Source organism: Macrobrachium rosenbergii, chromosome 13 (genome assembly GCF_040412425.1).
Source record: "Macrobrachium rosenbergii isolate ZJJX-2024 chromosome 13, ASM4041242v1, whole genome shotgun sequence".
Taxonomy (NCBI): Eukaryota; Metazoa; Arthropoda; class Malacostraca; order Decapoda; family Palaemonidae; genus Macrobrachium; species Macrobrachium rosenbergii.
The window spans coordinates 21,830,224-21,843,917 of NC_089753.1; the positions used below are offsets into that span (position 1 = coordinate 21,830,224).

Sequence of the window (13,694 nt, forward strand, 5' to 3'; positions counted from 1 at the left end):
GTTTCGTACAACTTCTTTAATGTTACAGCACACTGATATAGTCGATGCTCTGTCGTTATTTCGTTATTTTAGCTTTCAAAATGTGCACACATTCTTATGGAATCAGTCAAAATGGTCAACAACATAGTGAACAGTCCTCCGAGAATGAAGATAAACAAGTCACGCAACGAATAACGATATTTGAATGAGTATAACACATCGTGTCTTGCCCACTTTCCCCCAGTATGCACCGAACCGTTGTCCCAGGCTGCTAAAACCCTGGAAAACGCCACTGACGACAACTTTCGGTTCTTTAACGGAACCGCCAGCTTCTTCTGCCCGGAAGACATGGCAACGGCGGAGAGGAACACGACGCAGACCATCATCTGTTCTTTCAATGGCACCGGTTACGCATTCGATCCTCCTGTCATCCTCCCGTGCAATGGTAAATATGTTAAATGAGTTCATTTTGAGTCTCTTGGTTTCGTACTTTGAAATAAATGAAGAATTACGTATATCTATGAGTTACGTAGCATATATCTATGAACTAGGCCTACCTACGTAACATATATCTATGAACTAGGCCTACCTGCCATACTTTCTCCCTCGTAGCTTGCATAGCAGAGCCCCAGGTCAACAAGAGCCACGTGCAGTGGACGAATTCAACCGTGTGGACAATTGGCGCGGCAGTCGTGGCAGACTGCTTGCCCGGGCATATGCTCAACGTCTCCTCGAATACCCAGAATGTCCTGTGCACGGAGACGGGTTGGGAGGTCAAGAAAGGATGTTACAAAGGTGGGAAAAACATCGTTTCAAAATCTGCTTTTAAAACGTCTTTGATAGGCAGATGTTTAGCGTTTGTTTTTTTTTCCAGTAGCACGGTGAACATATGATCTATTATTTAAGTATGTTTTATATGCTCATGTTTAACATATACAGTACATGCACTCAGCATTCGTGAGTAATGCTATTTGAGAATAAATAAAAGTATGGCTTGGGATGGTCAAAGCATAATTTTTTTTACTATTCATTATTCACACAGATACACAGACACACACACACACACACACACACACACACACACACACACACATACATATATATATATATATATATATATATATATATATATATATATGTGTGTGTGTGTGTATGTATGTATATATGTATATTTCAGAACTTACAACTGAAAAGCATTCATGTTTGTAAAGACAAAATAAAATATGCAATTGTTTTTCTCAGTACAGAGAGGGAGGGAGAAAGAGAGAGAGAGAATAACATTCCCTGCCTTTGCATTCAAACGTCCCTTCCATTGGCGCAAGTACAGGACTGATTCTATAACTCACTTTAAAAAAAGAAAAACTCTCGCCACGTTATACAGGTAGAGAATAATTTCTATGTCCTAATGAGTTTGTGAGAATGCCTGTGCATCTCGTATGTCTTGCGCACTTGCGCGTGTTTAGCCATTCAAGACACGAACCTAATTCCATCTGAGCTGTTTGCAAGATGTAAGATTTCTCTTTCTCAGTTCCATTTGTAAACATATTGAATTTTTCTTTCAGATATAATGCATACTGTAATGTAATGAATTATAAATTTTAAAAAAACAGTGATTAACATAAGAATCCAAACATATATGAAATGAACAAAAAACAATGATAAATACAAGAATCTCAACATGTATATAATTAAGAGAAGTCCATTATTATTACCATAAGAATCTTAACACATATCGAAGTGCACAAGTATAGAAAATAAAAAGATTAAAAAGTTTTTAAAAAATCAGGAAACGATAAAAAATTAGAAATTCATGATTAAGACGCTTTCATTTACCTATGCCTCTGTAATGCATACAAAAACTGATTTCCTTTAGTTATAACAATTCCAAAACCATTTTTAAAGGATGCAGGTAATTTTCAGTTATCTGCACTAGATTAGCCCTTGCAGGCAAAACTGAACTCACGAACCTCAGTTAAATCTATATATCGGTCCGCGCAGGCAAAAACTGAACCCACTTAAGCTCAGTTGTACCTGCGCAGTTGGCCTGTGCATGCAAAACTAAACCCACTAAAGCTCAGTTGTACCTGCGCAGTTATGCCTGAACAGTTGGCCTGTGCATGCAAAACTAAACCCACTAAAGCTCAGTTATACCTGTGCAGTCAGCCCGTGCAGGCAAAACTGAACTCAACGACACTGCCTCAGTTATTATTTTCACAGTCGGTCTGTGCAGGCAAAACTGAACCCACATTAAGTTATTTTCGAGCTGCGCAGTTGGCGTGTGCATGCAAAACTCTTCACAAACGCTCAGTTATTTCTTGAAGAAGTCGGCCCGCAGGCAAAACTGAACTCACGAACCCTCAGTTATACCTGCGCAGTCAGTCTGTGCAGGCAAAACTGAACCTACTAAAGCTCAGTTGTACCCGCGCAGTTATGCCTGTGCAGTTGGCCTGTGCAGGTAAAACTGAGCCCACAAACACTCAGTTATTTTGGGGGAGTCGCCCCCTGCAGTAAAACTGAACGACGCAAACGCTCAGTTATACCTGCGCAGTTATGAACTGAACGTTAGTGGCGGCCTTTGAGCAAAGTTTACTGAAGAGTTAAGGTTAGCAATGATCTATCCCATATTGTTAAGGAAAACACAATTCCTTTTGATCAAAATAATTTCAGAATCATTAAAAAACAAATCCCATTGAAGAGTTAAGACTATCAGAATAAATCTGTATCCATGCTCAGGAAATCGTTTAAAAAATTCTTATCTAGCTTAAGAAAATTGTTTTGAATCGAGTGCAACTGGTTTAAACTTTATTTTTATGCTTAATGATTGCAATTTCTCTATGCAGATTCTTTATGTTAATATTATTATTGTTTAATAAGTTAAATTTTGGTTTGGTGCTGTAATAGGAATGTACAGTAGGTCCTTTACGGGTCTAAGTTTATAATAATAATAATAATAATGATAATACTAATAAATAATAATAATAATAATTGTTACGTCTTTTGATTATTTATAAGTAAAGTTATAATAAAAAATAAATAATAATAATAATATTCTGCAGTTATAATAATAATAATAAATAATAATAATAATAACAGCACAAGGAAGAGAGAGTATCTAGAAATCTTTTTTACAAAGGACAAAACAGAAGTAAAAATCTAAATATGGCATCAATAAACTTTAGGAAATGGCCAAAAGAAAATAGAGAGACTGGTGTAGTGAGGGTGTGGATGAAGACTTCTGAGATTCCTTGGGATTCCCTGGAGAGGCTTCGCTTTTAGACCGAGGCCGATGGGAGTCTCCAGGAGCTCCAAATGTTGGAATCAGTTGATTAAACTGAAAGGAAGATCGCTTGACAAAAAGAAATCAAAATACAATAAAAGGTTTAAGTGTGACAGATATACACTAAAAACATTGCGCCTGTTTATTTTCATAAGGAACCTTTCTACATTACACTTACATAATTGCTTCTGTTAAGTATCTGTAGTCATTTCTCTAAGAGCATCAATGTGATAAATTTCCAATCGAAGATGAATCGTTTGTAACACCATCAGTTGATCAACGTATCCTGCTGTTCAACTATGATTGCAGATTCGTCTTTGTATTTCTTAGTGATAGAAAGCCAGAAGTAAACAAAACCAAAAATGTTTCCTTTCATTAACTATTTGAACTTTATGCAAGTATGTTACGGCACTCAATAGATTATCAGTTTTAGAAATTCAATCGAGTTATATTATGTATCATCATATATTTAAAATTAAAAATGGAAAAAATTTTTGGGAAATTACACATTTTAATCGCCGAGTCTTAGTCCAAATTTGGAATAAATCACTTCAGAATAGGTATATGATTTCTGCCAGCTGATACTTTGATGGCTCTCTCTCTCTCTCTCTCTCTCTCTCTTCTCTCTCTCTCTCTCTCTCTCTCTCTCTCTAAACTCATTGGATCGATGAATTTGATTGTGAACTCCGACCTTTGAAGTGTCCACTTTGATCTTTCTGGAAAGGTTGAAGACCTCTATAGGCTGTCCAATAAGAAAATGATCAGTTTTTGGAACTGAAGAACTTACAGCTCTGGAGGAGGAGGAGGAGGACTCGCTAATATTAAAAAAAACTTTTGGAACTCATATATAAGCTGAGGAAAAAAAGGAGGAGTAGGGACCTCAGTCAATTTAACCAGACCACTTGAAAAATGGACAGCTCTGATGAGGAGGTCGAAGGAAGACTTATTTTACGTGGCTAAGAACCAAGATTTTACCCCTAGCAATGGGACCATACATCTTATTGTGGAAAACACATTATACCGAGAAATAAATTTCAATCACGGAGAATTAAAACTCTAATTCTTCTGTTGGCCGGGCGAAGAAAGAGACGCTGGCTTCAAAAACAAATTTTGGACAAGACCCATCTTCTGGTAGAACTTGTTTTTTATCTGAGGGAACAGAACTTATTATTAAAATTGATCATCTTATTATTATTATTATTATTATTATTATTATTATTAAATTATTATTATTATTATAATTATTATTAAATGAGATTATTATTATTATTATTATTAGAATGAGGTCCTGATGAAAGACCATGTTTTCAGAGTGATACTATCATTCAGCATGGCATATCGATTTGCAAATAAAAAAACTCTACCGCGTTTGAAAGGTACAAATAACGCCTATAAACACTGAAAGAGGATTGTTTGTTAGTGGAAGTGTGTGTGCATGCGTATGTCTTGAAAAACGGCGTTTTATTTTTTATTTTTGTGTGTCATATCAACGTGAAGTTGTTTGCAAGATAGATTTAAATGTTTCTTACCAGTAAAAAGATTGTTAATTTTACAGGATGAAGGCCCAAATTATAAATTACCAGCACTTATTGAAAATCTGAAGCAGACTGTACATCCTGAAATTCTTCTTGTTAAGAAAGGTTTATTATTAGTGTAATAACACCCAGCTCTTTAGCAAAATGAACTAAGGAATTTGGCCATCGAGGTGTAATCTTCATTAAAGCTATATTGCTGCGCAACGAGTGATTACAAAAATTAATTTTGAAACTTTTGTATCGATGCCTCAAACTAGAAGTTGCCTTCAATCACGGAAAGAAGCTGGAGAGAAAATGATAAATAAGAATGCATTATCAGGAGAATATCAAGTTAAATGTTTCAGTTTTACAAAGAGATGCTGTAAAACGGGAGGAACAGCATTATAACTTGCAGAGCTTGTACAACATCAAACAATAAAGTGTCCGTAAAACGTGCAGCAACAAATTGTATTTTATAGAATCACCAAATGCGTAATAAAAAACAAACTGAATATTTCGTATTTAGAGAAAAGAGTAGGCCAAATTAAAATGCTACTTTTAAAGAACGAGACCATCTTTTAAACTGAAAGGATAATTCTGTACAAATTCAAGAGGAAGATTCAAGAAATCAAGCACTTAAGATACAGTGTCTAATGACACACTCCATGGGACCGTTACGAGGAACTTCCACCTGGATAACATTGTCACTGGATCATGTCCCTAAATTAAGTCTGGGAAATTATAAACATATGAATAACAAAACGTGGAAGAAGATATCTAGACAATTATGTTGAAACAACTAGGGTGAAATGACCAGGGCCGGAAGGTCGTTTCGGCCGTAACATCCAAAACAATGCAAGACGCTATGTTTATGGTATTTACCATTATTATTTCATGTTTTAAGTACACCCCAAGGGGCTGGTAGGTAAACACGGCGATTTGGAGGATCTAAACGTGCTTGACCAAAAGAATTCTGAGGAGGCCCGTCAGTACAACCAGTTCAGTTGTTCAAAAGCAGAACGACGCAATGCTCGCCATCCTGTCGCTGATGGAGAATTTTGGTTGGCTGCAGACAGGAAAGACCCAGCAACTGTGTGACGTCAATTCAGTGGATTTTATTCAATTATGTTGGACCTGATGACTCAAAAAAGAGTAAATTTTGAAGCATTGTGTTTGTATTTTTTGTGTAAGCTTAGCCTTGAAGTACGAAATTAAGGTCCTTGAAGGCATTTAAATTACACAACTTTGAGTTAATGATAATTATATCCCCAATAAATCACTTCCTCTGAATATATAAGTAGGCCTCCTAGCTACCTGGCAGTGATGTTCTGCTCTCTCAGTCTCTCTCTCTCCTCTCACCCATCTCTCTCTCTCTGGCTCTCTCTCTCTATAGCTGCTTTCCAACCCATTTATGAAAATTGTCAACCCCCTTCCTCTCTCTCTCTCTCTCTCTTTTTGAAAGATGTAACTGGCCATCATAAGACGATGACCGGTTGTGGAAAATTTGTCATAACAGCAATAGCAACTTTGCATAACTCCCATTGAATTGGATTTCTGCCCACCTTAATTGGCCCATGTTATTGAGATTTATATAAACAGGGACAGAAATGGAAGGAAGATCAAGTTTTCCTCAGACTTAGGTAGCTTTTCATTGGTAGCCTATTATTATCTGAGACAATTTCTGCTATGTCTCGTTATTGTGAAGACTTGATTATTATTATTGCAGAAATATTCCTAATAATGAGATAAGACTGTCAGGACCCATTTACCACTTTTAAAAGAGCACAGTTCGACCGTGGCAATTTGACCATTGAAAGGGATGCTATTTGCCCGTGTTGTGACGTGGCCTGAAAAAAAATACACTGAGCTTGAGCAAATGTCATGGCGCCAGCTTCGTGGTTGTGTATACCAGTTCAAGACATAGGTAACTGGTTGTTTTATTTTCTTTTCATCGAACTTGTTGTTTGCAAGGAGTAAATTGAAAATTGTTGGTGTTCCATATGTAAAGATTATTGTTTTTTCAATATATACTTATATTAGGTTTGCAATTGGTAATATATTGGGTATATATATACATAGGTATGTTTGTTCTGTCATCGAATATATATATATGCCCATATATTTATATGGTGGCCTGTCTATATATAGGAGATGATAGATGTCAGGGCCATTAAGGATGAAAATAGTTACTTCAGGGATCGTTGTATACTTTTAGAATCTAAATTACTTATGTCTGCATTTCTGCCTCATTTTAACAGATGCTCAACTGCAGTGGGAAGGAGATGAACCAGTTGTACAGAGAGTTGGGAGTTCAGAGACATAGCGTATATTCTCTGTCAGTTGAATCTGTAATGTGCCCTTTTGATGGTTTGGTATCTGTCTCCTATCATGAGATGAGCAGATGTCAGTATATCCTATTCATTTTTGTTTTTGTTTACAGTTGAAATTTTTGATTGACCGTTTGCAACTTCTCGGAACGTGTCAGGACCATTTAATTTTGGAACCATTCTTAAGGAGATGACAGATGTCAAACTGATTGTAAAATTTGAAGACATAGGTATACGTCACTGTCATTGAATCTGGATTTTTCTTTGGAAAGGTTTTCTTTGGTTCCTAAATTGATTATCTGGTCAACTATAGGAATAGGTTGGTCATTTTCAGCTTTGTCTCTGTCATTGAAATTTCTGCCCTACCTTTTGATGGTGGCCTGTCTCTTAACCCTTTGATTTACCGGTTGACGCATTTAATAAACTGGCCCGGAACACTGTTGTGTCGTATATGAGCACCAGTAATTTCCTTTTATGTGAAGGACTGATGATTGAAATACTGGCCTCTTTTTTCTTGATATGGTAACAGTCTGTCAGTTGCCATACGGTGAATTCATATAAATTCACGTGTTTCCTAAATTCATTAGTCTTCATCAAGATGTCACAGGAGGAGGGGTCAAGGGTACGACATCCTCGAGTTGACCGCCGGCAGATCGAGAGAAGAGCTCTCGACGAGGATAACTATTTTATAGACCTTCTCGACTCATTTTCTGGATATGAAAATGAATCGGATTTAGAAGGAAATGAAATGGATAATTATGGTCCTGGTACAAGAGACAGTGATGAAATATCAACCGACAGTGAAAATGACGAAAATCTGCCACCTACAAATGAAAGCCAAGGTGTCAAAAGAAGGCGGAGACAGCGAAGTGACCCAGGTGATGAGTGGGAGTGGGCTGCCAGCAATTTCCAGCCCAGAGATTTCATATTTGACAGCAGTGGCAGTGGCATTACGTCGAAATGTAATGTGAATGAAAATTCAAAGGAAGTAGACTATTTTTTGAATTTTTCGACAACGAATTTATGGGGCTGATTGCTGAAGAGACAAACCGTTATCAGAGATTCCTTGTTGATACGCTAGGAGATGCAGTGCCAAAGTATTTGCGAAATTTTGCTCAGGTTACTGTGGAGGAAATGATACGGTTCCTTTGTGTGATTATGATCATGTCGCATATATAAACAATCGTAGATTACTGGACTATGCTTGAGACATTCGAGACAAAAGGAGTGAGAAGGCTGATGGCAAGGGACAGATTTCTTCAGATTCTACGGGTTCTACATTTCGTTGATAATTCACAGGAAACAAGCCCAGATAACAAACTAAAAAAATTAAACCCGTGCTCGACAGTGTGCGTAGAAAATTCCAAGAAAAATTTCAACCTTTCCAGGATTTATGCATAGATGAAAGTTTAATGTTATGGAAGGGAAGGCTAAGTTTCAAGCAGTACATTCCATATACAAAGAAGTCGATTTGGAGCGAAAATATTTGAACTTTGTGATGCCAAAACGGATTATATTGTCGATTTTATAATCTATACTGGAAAAGATACAGAGATATTGGTAGATGAGGATCTAGGGGGTATCTGGTTCTGTGGTAAAAATATTTATGGCCTCGCATCTCGGAAAACATCACATCCTGTATTTCGATAATTGGTATTGCAGCCCAAAACTGCTCAAGTATTTGGGCGACAACGAAACAGGAGCATGTGGAACAGTCCGGAAAAATAGGAAATTTATGCCTAAATTTCCTGATGTGAACAAATCTGAGATTTCGTCTCAAAACTGCAATGGAATATTAGGGTTTAAAATGGCAGGATAACAGGACAGTGTATATGTTATCTTCAGTACATGAAAATATAATGGTAGACTGTGAAAAAGGTGTCGACCAGGGAATTTGTGCAAAAACCTGCATGCGTTGTTGACTATAATAAGAAAATGCGGATTGTGGACAAGAACGACATGCTTATTAGTTCTGTGAAGTGTATCCGTAAAACCACGAGATGGTACATAAAACTATTTTTCCGTCTGCTTGATATGATACTAGTAAACTGTCATCACTTGCATGGATTTGTTACTGGCAAGAAAGGGTCATACTTACAGTTTTCTAAGTCAGTCGTTCTGCAGTTGATTGAAAGGTACCCTCCAGCACCTAACAAGATAATTACCCGCACCGTAATAACGCAGCCAAGGCGGCTAACAGAAAGACACTTTCCTGATCCAGTTCCCTCAACAGAAAACAACTGCGACCTAGACTAAGATGTCGTGTGTGCTCGCATACATCCCGTAGGCCCAAGAAAGGCCAGCAGACATATTTCATGTGTAAAGACTGCAATGTAGGACTATGTGTCGCTCCTTGTTTCAGAGAATACCACACACTTCTGAATTACTAGAATTCTGTCGTAAAAGTTTTGTCAAGATTATTATGTTCAGCTTATTAAATATTCAGATTCATAACCATTTGTTATTCACATTGTTTGATTTCATTCAACTTATGTCATAAAAAAGCTTCTTCCAATCATATTGAGTCTTATGTGTTTATACATTTTCTGATTTTGTTTTTATCTACAGCAAAAGATTTTTGTAAAATAAATGTTGAAATTCATCCGTATTATAATTTTCTTCATCAAATTATGGCTTTAGTCTTTAGTGAGAGAGAGAGAGAGAGAGAGAGAGAGAGAGAGAGAGAGAGAGAGAGAGAGAGAGAGAGTAAATTACTATTTTGCGTTTAATGTTCCTTTTCTGTCCTTTGAAGACTGGATATCATAAAATATAAAATGAGTCGCATGTAATGTAAATCTGATAATCATGGTATTGATGATTTATGAGATATGAGAATAATAATAACAATATAATAACCGTTACCATGAGATTAATGAATATAGACAATGTTGTTGTTATTATTATTATTATTATTATTATTATTATTATTATTATTATTATTATTAATTATTATTATTATTATGAACCTATCCATATGAAACAAGCCCACAGGGGTAACTAACTTGAAATTCAAGCATCCTAAGAAAATGGTGTTCATTCGAGTGAAATAACAGAAGGTAGTAGGAAATACAGAAAGAGGAGATCAGTTATTAGAAAACAGATGTACTAACAATAAATAAATAAAAATGTAAACAAAGTATTAAATACAAGATGTATTGCATAAGGGTAGTAATGCATTACATTCACTTGAACTTTGAAGTTCCGTTTGCAACACATCCTCAGTAAAGAGGCTGTTCCACAGTTGTAAGGCGTGAGGAATAAAGGTCCCCTGGAACTGAAAAGTTCGAAGGCGAGGTACATTTACTGCACATTGATGCTGCTGTTCAGCGAATCTGGTTGCTCTCTCTCAGCAGCAACAGGGATCAGGGATCAACTGAGAATGTGAAAGATATGTCAAAATACAACTTATGAAAAAGTGACAAACAAGAGACCATCCGTCTATAGTCCAAGGCATAGCTGCCAAAGAAACCTTCCACCTCGAACCACTCTAAAAGATATAAATCTCTGGCAGAAGCAGACATCTCCCGGAGAACAGTATCCTAGTAAAGGAAGGACAAATTACCTAAAAATGTTGCACTGATTTAATCACTCATATAAGTATATGAGGACTTAAGAACAATACCCAACTTTCATGCGGCATTTGCTGACATTTTCATTAGATGTTTCTCAAAAATAAGATGTAAGTAAACAGGTACCACTAGAATAATTGAAGGAAAAGAAAAATATCTGTAGAAAATTATAACAGAATAAAATGATCTACAAAACCCTACAACTTCCCTGAATATTGGTTCAAAACAATTGAACAAATTCCAAAATGTTAGTGATTAAATTAAATATATATATATATATATATATATATATATATATATATATATATATATATATATATATATATATATATATATATATATATATATATATATATATATATATATATATATATATATATATATATATATATATATATATATATATATATATATATATATATATATATATATATATATATATATATATATACTATATATATATATATATATATATATATATATATATATATATATATATATATATATATATATATATATATATATATATATATATATATATATATATACTAGTTCATGTGGCTAATCATTTTTTGTAACAGGAATTTATCCAATTTTTTTTTTATATAGGGATAGGTGTGAGTATGTGTTTGTATTTTACATACACACACACACACAAATATATATACATATATATATACACTCATATATATGTAATTAATTGTATATATATTACACACATACTTACACTTTTTTTAACGTGCTTTTTTTTTTTATATATATATATATATATATATATATATATATATATATATATATATATATATATATATATATATATATATATATATATATATATATATATATATATAACTGAATCATGAGAATATGGAACGTGATGAATATATAAATAAAGACAATTCCACGAAGGAAAGAGAAGCAACAGAGTATTGCAAGGCTTTTCGACGTATTGTCCTTTACTTAGCAGACTCGTTTCTCTTTCCTTGGGGCATTGCCTTCATATATATATATATATATATATATATATATATATATATATATATATATATATATATATATATATATATATATATATATATATATATAAGTACTCACACATGTATATATAGTCATTATATATATATATATATATATATATATATATATATATATATATATATATATATATATATATATATATATATATATACATACATATATACATATATATAGTATATATATACATACACATACACACACCACACAATTACACATTTTGATCAGCAATGTGATTTATAATATTGATCCCTAGTGAATGTGGCGAGGTGGCAATTGTGTTTACATGTCACATGCAAGTGTGACAGACGACGCGCGTAGGTGGCATTTCAGATGCACGTGTCCTGTTGACAGAAATGAACTGCTTTGTTTTCAGCCGCTGTACCCTCCACCTTTGTCGAATTTGGTGGGCGTGACCGTTGGAATATTAGCTTGAAAATGGGCCCCGGGATTATCCCAAGCCCTGGCAGTCTCCAATTCCTTGTTTCATTGACAAATGCGGATTCTGGAACCTCCCTTTTTACTTGCGGCTAATACGATTTCCATTCAAGGAGGTTGTTTCCACTTTCCCCCTGACTTTTGACCGCCATCGTCAATCAAACATTGAATTGGAATCTGTCCGAAGGACAAGGGATAATCCCAGGCCCTATTCCCAAGGTAGTATTCCAGCGTTCAGGGCCACCAAACTCAACACAGGTGGAAGGTAAGCAAGAGCAGAAAACAACGACCGGTCATTTCCATCAAAAGTATTCCGGCATGCGATTCATCTCACGTACCACCCACGTCTCAGCCATGGAAATACGATTGTCACCTTCCAAATGTCCATATTCGCTAGTGTCCAAAATGTATTGTTGTGTCGTGTAATCATTGTTGCCGTTGTCATGGATTCATATATATATATATATATATATATATATATATATATATATATATATATATATATATATATATATATATATATATATATATATATAGATGCAGTAATGTGTGTGTGTTTGTACATATACTGTATGTATGTATGTAGGTGATATTGAGATGCACGTGTGCTTTGACAGAAATGACCTGCTTTGTTTTCAGCTCGCTGTACCTTCCACTTTGTCGAATTTGGTTGGCGTGACCGTTGGAATAATTGCCGATTTTGGAATATTCCTTTATTACTGGCAGCTTATTTATTTGTGTTGTTACATTAATTGCATAATATCTATATCACGGATCGCTACTATCACAATATTATCATATAAATAAAACAGGTTAATTTGCAGCAAAACAACAAATACAAACGCTATTACAATGATTGTTTACGATTTCGTGCGTCTGGTAGCATGCTACGGGTGACTACCGTCTGAAAACCTCCGGATTGTGGTAAGTGTGAGGTCTCATCTCGGCCGTAATCAGGGGGCTAATGAAAATTAAAATAATTAATAATTTCCCATATATTTTGTAATCATAGAATCAACTAAAAACGATTATTAAATAAAATTATCTAAAAATGAAAAAAATCCGTAGGGTGGGTCTGCCCAGACCCAACTTGCACCAGATAGGGTTAAGAGACTGGCCAGTCTTGGAGGCCTTTGGGCCTCATCCCTTGAAGTTCTTGATTCTTGGGCCCCTCCAGCCTGCTTCCCCAGCCTGGCAGGATACCTGCCTTCCTCCGAGGAAGCAGCCTCTGGGTCGGACCCTTCCCTTCAGGCTGCCCTCAAGAGACTGGCCAGCCTTGGAGGACTTTGGGTCTCATCCTTGAAGTTCTTGGGCCTCTCCAGGCCTGCTTCCCCAGCCTGGCAGGATACCTGCCTTCCTCCGAGGAAGCAGCCTCTGGGTCAGACCCTTCCCTTCAAGGCTGCCCTTAAGAGACTGGCCATCCTTGGAGGACTTTGGGCCTCATCCTTGAAGTTCTTGGGCCCTCTCCAGGCCTGCTTCCCCAGCCTGGCAGGGATGCCTGCCTTCCTCCGAGGAAGCAGCCTCTGGGTCGGACCCATCCCTTCAAGGCTGCCCA

General features: G+C 35.8%; 1 protein-coding gene across 1 annotated transcript in view; it reads left to right on the forward strand.

Moving 5' to 3' along the window:
- Positions 1-13,694, forward strand: part of LOC136844728 (uncharacterized) — a 49,345-nt gene that overhangs the window by 6,741 nt on the left and 28,910 nt on the right. The window contains exons 6-7 of the mRNA XM_067113965.1: positions 224-424; positions 592-835. Of these exons, the coding sequence (XP_066970066.1) occupies positions 224-424; positions 592-835 (445 nt within the window). The remainder of the gene's footprint in view (positions 1-223; positions 425-591; positions 836-13,694) is intronic.